Source organism: Epinephelus fuscoguttatus, linkage group LG11, assembly GCF_011397635.1.
Source record: "Epinephelus fuscoguttatus linkage group LG11, E.fuscoguttatus.final_Chr_v1".
Lineage (NCBI taxonomy): Eukaryota > Metazoa > Chordata > Actinopteri > Perciformes > Serranidae > Epinephelus > Epinephelus fuscoguttatus.
Window position 1 is genome coordinate 19,438,164 of NC_064762.1, and position 15,961 is coordinate 19,454,124.

Sequence of the window (15,961 nt, forward strand, 5' to 3'; positions counted from 1 at the left end):
AGGTGAGTGCGTGTGTTAAAAAGTTCAACCGACTAAATTCTGATACCGACTACATCTGATCTGATCCCTAATTGCAGGAGCGAATATTTTAGGCAGTGAATAAGATCGTCAGTTAACATTTTGTTGACACATTCAATGAACATTTTCTAACTTGACAGTCTGGGGAGTAGGCGGTAGTCCTCCCAGGAGTACTTCTGCATATGTTACAAGGTTATATAAAGCCTCTTGTGGCTCCACAGGGAGCTGTGTGAAGTATGATAAATTGCTTTAAGTGATGTCAGGTGGGACTGAAGACTTCAAGGTTTGAAAATGGGAAAAAAAAAGTATCTGGGGCTGTGTTTACCTGACTTTTGTGAGCCGCTCCTCATCACTTCTTGGGGCTAGCACCCACACTCAAATCTGTACTGTTGGTAATAAAGTTGCACTGTGGGTAATGTAGGTTTTGACACAGAAGAACAAGGATTAAAAAAAAAAAACAGACGGTATATCTGGTTGTGCTGCATTGATTTTTTAAGCTGTCCATTGTGACCTCAACAGTGTGGTGTAATGCTAAATTGATGCAGTACTCATTTAGCAATATTTCCTCCGCAATAAATAACGGAATTGACATTGAATGGCACATTAGTGGTATAGCAATGCAATTTGTATTAGACAGAGCTGTAAACGGTGAGTACACAATGGCCTAAAAAAGCTGTGGAAAAAGTCATGGGATTCAGAATTTAGCATAGCATAATCACAAGACTCTCATTAAAAAGTCAGACTGTACACTTAGTGCAGTGCCGAGAGATGTCGCAGCTGGAGGCTAGTGGAGAAGGAATATTCCTGCGCTCATTATGTTTGCATAATAATTCCCCTTTCCTTGTCTGAATAGTTCAAATATCTTGACATCTTGTTTGTAAACTAAACAAACCCACATTCTTAGTCCAATTCAGTCCAATATGGACACACACATGTACAGAAGCTATATCCACTAGTCCAAACTGAATGAACCCTGTGGTCACATATAGTGCTTGCAGGGCTTTCTGTTCTTTGCTCCAGTTATGTCTAACTAGTGAGGGGGAAGCCCTGGTGTACTGCAGCTAAAAGCCGCGTCCCACCATGGAATGAATAATGAATAGAGATTCCCCATCCAGTCTATCCGCATACTAGTTCAAAGGCGCCCTGCTAGTCCATGCATGAAGCAACAAGACACACAACTCTATGCTAATGGCCCTCAACTCCAGGGGCTGGACTGAGCTTACTGAGCCATGCAAATGTTCAAGTGCTGAGGATGAAGATGTCAGATGAGGAACTGAGTTTGTGGGGTGGGGGTGGCTGGAAAAACACTACATGTACTCTTGGGCACCAGCCGCATGTAACACAACTGGGCATACATATACACACACAGACTCAGGAACTACTGGCAGCACAAGTCGTCCCAAGGGAAGCTTGGATGTTTTTATTGATGCTGAGTGATGCTAACGACCTCCCGAGCACTACAGGTCCGCAACGAGAGCATCGGGTGAAGCTGTCACAAGAGATCGCATATCAGTGGCAGCTACTCCGTTCTGTACCAGTTACTGTAGTCAAGCTTCAGGAATAATATAATGCACCATTATACTGTATATATTTCTGACACACCTCTCCCTTTTGTCTACTTTTCTCTCATATTTCACCCATGACGCCACAAAAACAACATTATTTCCGCAGGGATTATGAATGTGTGTGTGCTGCTGTGCAAGTTACCGAATGCGCAGTCATTTAGCCATTTTCCTGATTAGACTGAAAACAAAAGCCCTAGTTATCAGCAAAGGAAGCAGTCCTCTGCCTGTGAGCCCATCAAAGGAAAAATGTTTTTCTCTGTAAAAGCAAGTAGCTCAGAGAGAGCGGGGAGGAAACTCCCCAAGGAAGGTACTATGTGTTTGAGGCCTTCTTTCTTTTGTTTTTCTTATTTCATTCCCTGACTTTATCCCCTACCTCCGGTCTGTCTCTTTCGCTTTCACTCGGTGAGGAATTCCTCCAGCACTTCTGTCTTGATCCCTCAACCCTCATCGCTTTCTTATATCCCCCCTCTGCTCCCTTATTTGACTCTTTGCATTTAAATCCATCATAATGCCAGTCTCTCATATCCCCTCTCCACCAACATGGAGCAGCTTCTGTTTAGGGTCACGCACTTAATTTTGTAACGCTCAGAGCACTCTGACCAAAAATAAATTGGTTCAGAACCTAGAAAATGTTTGTTTCCAGCTGGAGCCAAAAAGTAGAGGCTTTCCTTGACCTGAAGCTCAAACCATGACGACATAAGTGGGTGTAGCAGTGTTTCTAAAGAAGAGAGTTTGTGTATACAAAGGGGTACTTTGGAGTACTGCAGGGGGGGATCAGTCATGCAGAATTTCTAAAATGATTTCATCACTAATCTAATCTATAAGTGCAGCTTATCAAAAAGGCACAGTTCATGCAACAACAATGCCGCCTTAGGGTTTTTGCATGATGACAAAAAACTGGTTTGCCATGATTCTTGTGATGGATTCTCACTTGAAATGTGACATTGCAGTCTTTGTCAGTTGTGAGATTGTTGTTCAGTAAATCAGACAGTGATGACACAGTGCTGTATTGTTCCTCTTAATGTGGGTATTCTTTTCTACCAAAAATGTTTTGTACTCATCAGAGGGTACTTGCCTGTAAAATATGCCAAAGAGGGTACATTAAAAAGATTGGGAACTTAATGACCTGATAGCTGGTCCATGGTTGTATTTTGGATAAAAACAAGTATCTGTAATGACAGAAGAAAAGCTTGCAGGTTAATGATATGTTCTGTCATCCTGCTACTACTGTTTATTTCCCTTGATCATTGTGCAACACCCTTCACTGATGACACATCCTTGATTACACTCAATGAAACTGGCAACAACGCAGGTTTGTTCACTAGACAGCACCAAGGTTCCAATAATCCCGAACAGAACTAGTTCAAGAAACATACGATATTTGGTGGAAACGAGTTATCAGTGTATCAGAAGCCTGCAGGAATCCTACTGGGAACATTCCCCAGAATCCCACAACTGCCATAAAAGAGAGAGACTAACCAGCACCAGAGGAGCTGCAGTGAAATTCTTGAGGTCCTGAAAGGTTTTTTCCAGGTCTGTGTTCACTGCCATTAAACTTTCTTTCTCGAGTTAAAAGAACTTCCAGTTCTGGCAGAGGAGCTATTCAGGGGACCAGCTCTACCTCTCCACAGCAGCAGAGTGTCTAGTTTAATTACAACAGAGCAAGTACAGAGCAAGTGTTCAATGTCATGCATGGGTAGAGACCTCTACCTCTGCCTCACCTCTCAGACCCTGATAGGCTATCAGCGAACAGGAGAGAGCCATTAGGAAACACTTCATCAGCCATTTGTAAATAAGAATAAGTAAGATTTTGAGGTAGATCATTAATTAGGTGATGAGACATGATCCTTCGCTGGCTCACTGGTTCGCGCTGCATAGCCCCTTTCACACACACAGTCTGTCCCTGAATTATTCAGGAACATTCCCTGCATGGGATTGAGCGTGAATCTCAGCAGGGATCGATGTTCAGGGAAATCACTAGTATCAATTTCCCACCTTGATATCGAGAAACATTTCAGGGAAAATGCCAATAAAGCCACGTTGAGAATGAAAGCAGTAACATTACAGAGACAAGAATGTGAAGGGTTAGATCCAGTCTGTCTGATGAAAGATGCTTTCACATGGAGTGAGCGAACCAATCGGGACTCCGCTGATGATGTATTTGATTCTGTGACAATACAAGTTCTTCTGGCGATGCACAGAAACATCATCGCCCGCTATGTTCCTGAGAATATTAATAGACGTCTTCTGCCGCTTACACCTACATGTGGCTTTGCCCCATCTTCTTCTGTTGAGTTTTACGGCCATTAGCATCCAACAGGGTTGCATCACATCTGCTGTACTGTCCCTTGCCCCACCTATACCAATATTGCCATGGCATGTGCAAAAAGGCACAACATGGAAATGCTCCTCAATGCAGTGCATGTGTAAACAGTGAAAATCCCTTATAGTGCCTGAAAGGTTATCTCAGTAATTTACCTGGAACTTTATGAAAAAGGGGCTTATGTTTATCCTGCCTGTGTGCAGTCAAGTATACTGGGAATACATCAATATTGGATGACTCTGCCAACACAGGAAGTAGTATACCATGCCAGGAGTTAAGAAAGTTGAAGTTGGACGTGCACCAACCACAGAAGCTTCTTATGAATCAAACTATTACACTATCATACTATTAAATCATATTCAATGACACAAGGCCAGGTATGTAACAGAGGAGATATCAAACTAATATAATACTACCAATTATACTGTTTCTCTCAAGAGGAATCTTAGATTTGACATTGATGATCCACATCTGACATTCTTTATTCTCCATGTAATGTACCTTTACTGAAACCTTGAGCTGAACTGAATTAAAAACTAAAAACATGTGATGGAAATTTGTTTTGCGAACCCCATTCAAAGGAACTGCTTAGTCAACAGCAATCAAATTGTAAAATCCCACTTACAACAGTTGAATTAATTGTGTAAGGGCGAGATGTCTTGTATTCAATTATGTCTAACGATACATACAACTAAGTTTGAGTTGTATTACTCATTTAAATCTAATTACATATACATTAAAAGCAAATACTGACTCCATCACCGACATTATGTTTCCTAATTACTGACAACCAGGTTCATTAACAAAACCAGCAGCCTTTGATATCACCGTATTGTTATCTGCTGTGGAGAGTGGAAGGCTGTGGTTTCTATTAAGTTAAGAGATAATTGCTTACCTGTGATTATTGAGGTGGGTTAGTCTATGACAGAAAATGAAGACACTTACCTCATTAAAGTGTGCCACCTCCTCACAGTTCTCTGCCACACGGCTGTAGAAAGGCAGACCTGGAAGGTGAGGAGAAATTTTGAGGTTAGAACAAACAGAAAAATGATTCATACTGTCACTTCAGTTTGAGACAGCACACACAGCACAAGCAAAAGCTATCAATCTTGGCATTTATTTTTATCTACCTGCAGTATGAGACTGGCACAGGTAAGCTGTCAGTCCCAACTGTAATAAAAGAAATGTTGCCGGATTCAAAACTAGTGAGAAAAAAAAAACAAAAAACAAAAAAACAAAACATGGATGAGGGACTGAATAGGCCGACCAGGCACAGGCCCAAAGTGTGAGGGGCCCCCCTGGCCTTCACCCATTAATGCCCTTTGGAGAGGAAGAGACTTAAAATGACCCCAAAGAGACACAAAACAACTACAAAGAGATGCAAGGAGACTCTCAATAGTCGTGTTTCCATTACAGTTTTGCACAAAATAAATGCAATATTTCTAAAGTTTCGACAAAGTACAATTGTGACTTGCAGGTGTTTCTATTAAAAGGTGTTTTGCGTATGAGCCGTAATTCTCGTAAAATCTCGTCCCGTGAGACTCCACTTTGTTTACGGAAGTAAGATGGACATTCCAAATCTCTTGCGAGCTGGAACAATCATCTCGGTTGCCACTGCTGCTGTTGCAATAGTCTACAACCAAAGATGAAGAGAGCGAGTGGTATTCCAAAGCCAAAGTCCTTATGTGTGGCAGCGACCACGGATAAAGGATTTCTGGGAGAGGATCGTGAACGAGGAATTCACCAATGTCATGTCCGGTGACGTATATCTGCGAAAAAAGTGTTTCCATTCCACTTTTGCGATATACTTCTATATCGACACGTCTGAAAAACCACCTCATGAGAGCGTAAACACTTTTTCTCGATATTTGAGAGCTTTTTTCAAAATGTAGGTGTTTTCATTACCAGTTTTTTATTGCGATATTTAGGTTTTGTACATTTCTAGGGTTAAAGGTAGGGTCTGGAGGATTTTCCAGTTGCTGTTTGTAAACACACATTCAAATTTGGCCCCTCCTATCAGGCTCAGCTCTCCCAGGTGTACGGAGCCTGGAGGTATGGAAGAAGGCTTCACAGAAGAGGTTCAGGCAAGGCTCGCGCTGGTGCATGCTCGGACACACTCAGGCACGGCACCTGCGCTCTCTCATTGGCTGGGGAAATCTCCGCCCAGAAGCGGTCTGAGCTCACAAAAACATCAAAATACAGTTAAAGGGCAGGAGCTCTGCAAACAGAGTCACCACCACACGAGTAGAAGCCCATAGGTGATGATTAAGCAGGATTTCATTTGTATATGTCTATATTTTGTTTTGTTTGAAAATCCTCCAGATCCTACCTTTAATGGAAACACACTTAATGACTAAGAAAAGTAGTCTCGCTCACCAGACCTTTCTCAAGAAAAGAAAGGCCCGGCTGGGCCAACTCTCACTTTAAGATTGGAGAAAAAAACGCCCCGGCTCTTGTATTTCTTTCAACCAATCACAATCGTTCTTGGCGGTGCCACAGCAACAGTGCGCCTGCAAAAATATTGCCGGGGGGAAACAGGTTTTGGTGTAACACGGCCACAAAAATATCGGCCACAGGATGCAAACCATGGCAGAAAAATGGCTACATCCCCGCAAGATCAAACACCGCAAAAGTTAGTAAAAGACATGTTGAAAACTGCAACCGGAGGTGGTAGGGCGGGACTTCAGCGGCCGCCCAATGAGAGGCCGATCTTTGCAGCGAACTTCCACCGACTCAGACTAAAGAAAAGGGGCAAAACAATCACAAAGAGACACAAAACCACAGAGAGAGGCAAAACAACTACAAAGAGTCTTACAACAACAACAACAACAACAAGGGGCTAAACAACTATAAAATCTACGTGTTTTTGCTCCTATGTAGGGGAGGTGGTGGGGCTTTCTGTATGTCTGTGCCCAGGGGCCCACTGTCACATAATCCACACATGGTAAAAACTGAAATGTGTCCAATAGCAGTGGTAGGAAATTGACCAAACTTCCTTTAAACTATACTTGAGAACAGTATTTGAGGGTTTCTATTTTATGGGACTTTATACTTCTGTTGTACTTGTGATTTCTGTCTCTTTTTTCTGTTCTTAACTTGTCTTGTCTTCTACTGCATCTCTTATGTTCTGTATGTATGATAACCACTTGTCTTCTATGTTTAATCGGTCATGTTAAAAATAAAAATAACAATGGGTTTTGGTTAGGGCTGGGCGATAAATTGATTTTATCGATTAATTCGAATTTGTAGTTTAGGCCGATTTGTTTTAATGAAAATCAAGTTTCTATTTAAAATCTGCCACCGCCGCTCCACGCTGGGCTCCCGTAGTTCAGAGTGGGCTCACCCCTCCCCCCTGCGCGCTTGATACTAGGGGTGTAAATCATCAGGTTCATCACGATACGATATTATATCGATTTGTTTGGATGACGATACGATGTTTGCCAATATCACAAAGTCTGTCACGATACGATTTTGATTCGATTCGATTCAGGAGCCTGCGATCGATATGACACGATATGTCCATCTAACACAATCACTTACATCAACTCACAAAAACAACTAGAATATGATTTCACCATTTTATTTCTGAGCTCTGTTTGTTGTTTGAGCGGAGGGGCGCTTGCCCCGAAAAGGTGACACAGACGTGCTATGTGAATTTCAAAATAAATGTGTATCTTTAAGATGACGGTATGGATCGATGTTTTCATTTTGCATCGATATAATCGGATCGTCAATCAATGAATCGATGTATCGTTGTGGATCGATGTATCGTTACACCCCTACTTGATACACAAACAACATGGCAGCGAGCACTGAAGAACTCGTTCTCAAGAAAGGGAACGAGTTCTTCAGCGCTTTAGTGTGCTCACCTGTGTCTGTGTGTGTGTGCGCAACAGGGCCGAACTCCGCCGCGCGTGACACAGAGAGCAGAGGAGGATTTTAGATGCGCACCATGTAGGGACATAAATGACATGCTGTTGTGTAAATAAGATAAATAAGTGTTACCATTGATGTAAACAACATAGCACATGCCTCACTTTCTTCCTGGGGCGCATCCGTCTGACGTCACACACCGCACCCAGCACGCTAACGTCTCATACCTCCTACATCAACTACACACATACACAGCTCCACACACACACACACACACACACACACACACACACACACTCATGCCACACACATCAGGCTCAGCCTGTAAAATAAGGCTATTTAGTTTGTTTAATAAAAGGACAAGGACCTGTTCTATAGGAAAGGTAACCTTAAATGACTTCTGTTGTGATCCAATATAATGGTAGGGGAAACAGTGCCGTATGATAAGAAAGGGGTCCAGTGGAAAGCGATCACAGATGCAGTCGCCATGTATATTGCAAGAGATATGGTGCCCATAGGCTCCCGTGGAAAAGCCGGGGTTTATTCACATGCTGAAAGTTTTGGACCCCAGGTATGTGCTACCAGGCCGCAAATATTTTTTTTTTAACTAGGAGGGGAAAAAAAAAAAAAAAATCGATTTAAATCGTGAATCGGATTTGTTGTTGTTTTTTAGGCCATATCACCCAGCCCTAGTTTTGGTGCTTCTACCAACGTAAAGGATTGATTTCCTGAGATACATTTATCAACATTACTGTCTCAAATCTGTTTACCTCTGTCACAGTATACACCAATGAAAAGACAAATTAAGGTCTTAAGTACCTGATAAACACACGAATGAGACCGGCTGTGTGGAGCCACAGGAGACAGAAATGAAATGCATGGCTACAATATGACTCATTATGCGACAGAAGAAAAATAAACTGAGAGAAAAAGACTTCACCGGCACAGAAACATAAAAGAAATGAGACTTTTGCTGAGAGTAAAGCATTTCCATGTGATTAAATTAACATGAAAACAATAATGCACTGGTGCAGTGTGTATTTAAGGTTATACACAGTGCAGGGAGCCATTCTCCGTACAGTAACCTGACTCACTCATGCGTGCTACAGCCTGAGATCACCTGGTAGCTTTGTGTGGCTCATGAATGGTGCTGCACTGCTGAGTGTATTCTGCTTTGTTGCGGTAGTTTGCTTTGTGTATCTAAGGCGTTGTGTGGGCGTTGATATTTGTTTGGGTGCATGTGTGCAGCTGAAGAGTACAGACAAATTCATGCGTATATATGCACTGCATTTATACACACATGCACAGGGACCTACATTACAGCCCCTGTCTGTTTGGCTATAAATATAGATTTGAATAGAAATAAATAGATCCTGCCTTGCTCTGATGCATCATTATTATTATTTGTGCTGAAATAATTTATGCATACATCCACAGAGCGAACAACCTCTCAGTTTAGAAAGAGAAAGACACGTAAACATGTGAAAACAAAACTGATATTATGGTATTATGGTACTGATATTATTATGCGTCACACAAACTAATCAGTATCATTTTACCAATACAACTTGCCCATTTTTACTCTAGCTCATAATCACCAGTTTTATCATCTCTTTTTTCCCAATCACTCCCCACTCTCTACAACCTTATGAAGTAAACATCCCTTGAGATGATTTTTTAGAGAATAAACACCACTTAAATGTAAGAGAGGGAAGGAGACAATACTCCACCTACATTATTCAAAACACAGGCATCGCTGTCGTACCACTGTTTTCATCTAACTGAGACGTGGGTTTGGAGAAGTAGATCATGTGAAGCTTATGTAAGGTGCTCCACACCAAACTAAAACAACATTCTGCTAATCAGGGGGCCTTTTGGCCTCGGTGGAAACAGTGAGAAACAAAACAGAGTGGCACTGAAAGAACCGACCTGTGGTGGAAGAAAGAAAAGGGATGGAGATGACATTCTCATTTTCGAGCAGACAGACGGAGGTGAAAACACAAAGATAGAGACACTGTGAAAGACTCAAGCTTCTCTTCCCCTTTACACAGATCTATATAGTCAAAGAAAACAGAGCAGTGTAGAAAAGAAAAGTGGAAAGCATTTTATTAATCTGCCTTAATGTTTAGGATGTAATCAGAGGCTCCCTGTATGTCTCCGAGCAGCTCATCTTTGTTATGCCATACTGGGATTTTATTTTGCCTTATTTCCTGACCAATTTACGAGCCGAGCAAGGGGTGATGTATACCCTAAATAGCTATCGCAATTCACACTAAACACACAGTAAATGTCGGCTCCGGCAGAGGACATAAAGAAAGAGTTTTAGAGTGCTGCGGGGAAGCAAAGGAACTTCACTGATGTGTGCAGGATAAAGTGAATTCAATAAAGCTCTGTTTAAGCCAAGAAATTAACGAAGATTTAGAGGTAAAATGGTAACAAACTGTTCAAGCAGCAGCGTGGATGTCAGGTTGTTTGACAAGTGGTAGACGACAGACTGTAGAAGAGAGTTAGGCTAAAAGAAGAAAGCTGTAGTGTGGATTATATCTTTTAAGCGGAAATAATGCTTTAATTTAACGTTAACGCTCATGTACAGTGTGTGTGTGTAATACTGCAGGCTACTGTGCAGAGGCCCAGCCTATGAGCAACAAGAGCTGGAGTGCCACTCTATGATAAAGCCAAGAGCTACAGATAACAGCGAGGATTCATCAAAGACTTGTCATGAAATCAATTAAGTTTTGATGCCTCCCCTTTGAAGAAGACTTCATTGCCCATGGTAGATAATAATGAACTACTTGAAGCCTGACTGGACAGGGAACTCAAGAGTCTTCTTTATTGCTTTTTATATATTACACCTTGAAAGCAATCAATTCCCTGATTTATGGATTTTATTTTCTCAAAATATCGAAGATGTCTGATGCTAGATTATGTGTGTTTAGGTCTCTTTCCCTGCCAGACATAGCATCTCCCCACCAGCCTCCATAGGGGTCATACGCTGTTTGATATGCTTAGGAGGGGCTGGGGCTTCCTGGCAGACCTCTTCCTCTCCAGACAGGAAGTTGTTTTAGCTGAAAGCACTCAGAAAGTACTACTGAGAGTCTGCAAGGAAAAGCATGACTCAAAAACCGACAGCAATCAAACTGGGGGACTGCACTGGGGACTGGGGATGCAGCAAGAATGACGCAAACACTTTAAGTGCGAGAAGAATTGCCACATGACATGTATCAACTCTGGATTTGGGGCAATAATAAAAATACAAATGATTATGTCTTTAATAAATGGCTGACATCACTTGCAATTCGGGGAGAGAAAAGATATGGAGAAGAACGAGATAAACAGTTTGTTTTCAGGATGTTAAAAGGGTAATAAATTTTCCCATTTACAATTATTTCAATCTGTGGCAAAGTAATTGCTGAGGGAGACATCAGCCTCTTTCAGCCCTTTAACTGGAAAATAACACATTTTTCTAGTGAGTGGCAAAATACTTAGCAAATAATCAAAAGCATTATTTTTTAAAACCAAACTCATCATATGGTGGGCGCTGCGCTGTGGTGATTCAGTGTACGATGGGTTTGATCCCTGTTGCACTGCTCTCACTCGCCCACCTTTCCTGTCGTTCTCTGCTCTCTGTTATCTAATGACCCACAAATATCATAATGAATAACACAAACTTTACATCTGACCACTCAGGTGAAGTGATTTCCTTCTTACCTTTTTTTTAAACTAAATCTCATGCCTACCAAAACAAAGTTTTACTAAATCTCTTGCCAAATGAGGAAACCCTTTCAAAATGACTTGAAACATGATGTAACACAGTCAGGCCAACATGAAACAAAGAGCTCCTAATTTGCATACATGGAAAGACTTAAGAGGCTATTATTTGGCCAGAGAAAAGACAATGCCTTGAGGTAACAATAAAATGAAGCAATTCAATTATGTCTGGAGGAATATTTATAAGAACTATGCAGAGTTTAGGAGAAAGGCCCCAGCTAGGGATGCACAACAGAGAAATAAATGTATGTGTATAGTTATATAAAATTACATAATGAGACAATAAGGATCTATGTTTCATAGTCAGATGAAGTGATTTAAAAGCACTAAAAATCCACTGAACACCACCTGCTCAGTACTAACTTAGCCCCAGTTTGTGCCTCTCATGTTTAGTTAGCACACACTGGGGTAAATTACTCATCAGTGTTTCTTAATTAAGTTGTAAAACCAATAAGGTCGTTTAAAAACTCTTAACTTACCACTGTCCCGAAGCTCTTTGCACAATCCCAAAGACTTGTCTTGACCAATATTCCGTCTGCTGAATGATTAAACATGTTTTTAACCCGTTTCCTAAGTTGCGCCTCTAGTTTCCTCATCAAAACAAAGATGGACGCCAGCTAGCTAAGGTTACCTGGGTATGAAACTTAGCGAAACGGATGAAATCTTTTTTTAATAATACGGAATGTAACGTTATTTTCATCCAGCTAGTTATTTTTACAGTCTGTGGGTTTGGGGAGTCTTTAGTTAACTTTAAAACACCGTCTGAACAGCGTACCGCCTTCCGGGTCTTTCAAATATCACCGGTTAATTAGCTGTAACGTTACGCGTTACCCGGATGTAGCAAGTTGGTTAGCTAGGCACCAACGAAAATGAGACGTTATTAGCGGCTAACGTTAGCTAGCTAGCTAGCTAGCTCGTGAATATACTGGAGTATTTAGCAGCGGCAGAGCCACATATTTCCCTCAGGAACTGCTACAAAAACAGAGCTAAGAGAGTGTGACTTACATTCACCAGACACCACGACCCTAAATAAATTAAAACGTTGCTCTGTAACTGCTGGATGTGCAGACAAGCGGCTGTTTGCTAACTAGCTCGCTGTATCTACTTAACAGGTGTCAGCGTTGTGTTTACAGCTTGTTTCTGCTATCCCCCTGTGGCCAAAATCACCAGTTACACCAAATTCTGTGACCTGAGTAGAAATTTCACTTTCAGAGTATTTTTGCGACAACAAAATTCCTGACAATATGACAAATTATTGGGGAAAAAAAGTTAACTTAAGTAAATAGAATTGCAACAAAATAAGTGATATGGTTTTACAGTTTGCCTTCAAATATTCAGTAAAAACTAAACAAAAATTATCTCTCATTTCTTTAGTTTGTAAACAACAGTAACTCAGAGTGATTTTCAGATTCTGTGGATACAGTGGATAGATAGATAGATAGATAGATAGATAGATTATTTTTGTTCCAGTAGATTGTTCTGCTGGGAAGCCTTTGGTTCTGGCATTCATGTGGATACCACCTGACATGTTCCACCCACTCAAACACTGTTGCAGACCAAGTATCCCCCCTCATGGCACCAGTACTCCCCAATGGCAGTGGCCCCCAAGCAGAAAAAAGCAGCATGCCACACTACAAAAACGGTTTAGATATGGCCCGTGGAGCGTGACAAAAAGCTCAAGGTGTTGACCTGGCTTCTAAATTTCCCAGATCCCAATCTGCTCAAGGTGGGGCTTCCTTGGATCGGACTTGGCTCTGACCTATCGAGGCATGGACACAGGATCTCAGGGAGTGTCCTGCGGTGTCTGGCACTAGTGCGTTGGCGGCAGATTCATTTAGTCCAGTGGGTTGTGAGGTGGGTTAATGGCACATGCCACAGATGCTCATTCAGATTGGGATCTGGGGAATTTGGAGGCCAGGTTGACCCTTTGAGGTTTTTGTCACATTCCTTGGGCCATTCATGAGTGGTGGTTGCAGTGTAGCATGGTGCATTATCCTGCTGGAGGGCCACTGCCATTGGGGAGTACTGTTGCCATGAGGGGGGGTACTTGGTCTGCAACGGTGTTTGAGTGGCTGGAACATGTCAGGTGGTATCCACATGAAAGCCAGAACCAAAGGTTTCTCAGCAGAACAATGCACTGGAACAAAATAATCAAAGTTATTCACTTCACCTGTCAGTGGTTTTTATGTTTTGGCTGATCGGTGTATATTTGTACATTGTAGAATAATGCACATATTTTTTTATGGATTTTTACACTCTTTGTTTCATCCTTTTTATTTCTTCTCTCTTATAATTCTCTATACTATACATCAGAGTGACAGTAAAGTACCACAATTTCCCCCCAGGGATCGATAAAATATTTCTGATTCTGATTACCTTTACACTAAGGTTTGCTCTATCGGAGCTTACGAAGTGGGGGAACCCTTTTCTCTTTCTCTTTTAATTGTTTGCATGTGTCACCTGTCCTGCAACTAGACAGAAGATTGCATATGCACTTTTTCTTTTGAAATATAGTGAATAAGTGACTGTACTGTACGGCAGAAAGTGGAGTATTAAAAAGGTACACACACACACATTGTTTCTTAGACTAACAATTTAGCAAACAGATGAGCTGCAGCTACTGTGCCGACAGTTGGTCCATGGGGGGCGAGGAGCAGCCAATCTAATCCTTGACTTGGATGACACGGTTCATGTAAAATCAAGACCCTGGTGAATTCACTGCAGCGCAGAGCTCAAAACTGAAAGCCATCCTCTCTCCGGTGCGCACACACTCATGCACACACACTCACAGAGCAGTGGAGAGAGGAGGAAGGGGGTGGCGGTCCTGTATCATCCTACACAATACTGATGCTGACAGCAGGAGTCTAATCAGAGATCAGCTGGGAATGAACACCTGTCATCTGTCAGAGAGCGGACTGATCGCTGTCCAGGGTGCTGAAACACACACACACCTCTCTCTTCCTGTCTCCTTTTCTCTCTCTCATGTCGATGAATAAATCCCCTGAACTCCCTCCAAATGTCCCTCCAATCCTTCGGTGATCCCTCTTTCCTCTGAACAGGAAGGTGTTAGGATAATGACCCCTCAGGAGCTATAAAACACCAAAGAACTATAGGATTGGCACTTAGCCTGAACATATGATAAAGAAGACCTCCACCTCTGGCACCTCCTCAGATAATCAATGCCACCAGCTCAATAAATTGCAACCTACTGGCCTCTTATTGCTTCATGAGTAAAATGACCCATCAAGGGAAATCAGTGATAAGGAATCACTGCAGTGTCACTATAGTTGCAGGGATGTACACAGTGCTTTTTCTTTTTGAGGTTATGATGAATAATTCATAGTAATTATTCATATTCAGGCTAAGAGAAGCACATGTCCTGACAGCTTGAAAAGACTGGATAACTGGTTAACAAAATGGTTTGTTTCTGCACAGATATGAGAAGGCATTGGAGCATATGTATCCATGATATGAATATGAGGGAATGTACCAAACGCTTATATAACAAGTGCAAAACTCCCATTAGAGTAGGGTTGGATTTTTAAATTGTATTGTAGACTCTTTTTCTGCCTTTTATATTAATGATATTAGTCCAGTTTCCATCTTTGGGTCAAAGGCGCATGGGAACAGCGCGTCTCCGGTAGGGTTCCCCCAACTTTTTACGCACCCGGGACCGCTGATCATCTCCCATCACATCGTCTAACGTGAATCAAATCCGGCCACTACACACTGGGTGATTCAGTTTCACAACACACAGGCTGCAACACACACACCTTATCCTACCTCTGAATGTAACTTTGGCGATCCTGTCACCTTTCCCGCGGAGGTGAGCGACCGTCTTCAGGTGAACCACTAGAGCCATCATTGGTCCACACTGGTCAGGCAGGGAGTAAAAATTACTCCGACACAGATCAAACTTGAGCGGCTTTGGTGCAATCTGTGTTCAATGGTCTTCAAGTGAGCCTCTTCTTGTGGCTGGACACAAAGATCGTTTTCCATACGGGCAGCATGTAAAATTATTTGTGGGTTTTTTCATGTAATAGTGAATTAATTATAAGCTCCAGTTAACATTTCCTCTCGCTCCGTGCTCCGTGGCTGTTGGGTCTGTCGCGCATCTCCGAGCTGGCACTTGGTTTTACTCTGCTCGTCGCGCAGGAAGGGCGGGGGGTGTGTTTCAGCCTCAGTGAGGGGATGGTGGATGCTCTAATTGTAAAAGATCAATCCAGCCATTTGAGGGACATTCACTACTTCCTTTTTTCCAGGGAGAAAAAATCTTTTAAAGCCATGATCCTGCTGTATACCTTTAACATATTTATATTCTTTATCTCCTCTGCAGACTGCATGGCCACTGAAGAGACCCTTTTTGTGTGTTTTTAGATGGGGCAGGGCATCAAAAGTATAAGCAACATAGAAG

General features: G+C 42.0%; 1 protein-coding gene across 10 annotated transcripts in view; it reads right to left on the bottom strand.

Moving 5' to 3' along the window:
* Positions 1-15,668, bottom strand: part of otofa (otoferlin a) — a 137,172-nt gene extending 121,504 nt beyond the window's left edge. For all 10 annotated transcript variants that reach the window (XM_049589225.1, XM_049589224.1, XM_049589219.1 and 7 more), the window contains exons 1-2: positions 15,331-15,668; positions 4,852-4,910 (exon numbers count right to left, since the gene is read on the bottom strand). In XM_049589225.1, coding sequence (XP_049445182.1) covers positions 4,852-4,910; positions 15,331-15,412 — 141 coding nt within the window. In that variant the 5' untranslated portion in view covers positions 15,413-15,668. The remainder of the gene's footprint in view (positions 1-4,851; positions 4,911-15,330) is intronic.
* Between the last annotated feature and the right edge of the window lie 293 nt (positions 15,669-15,961).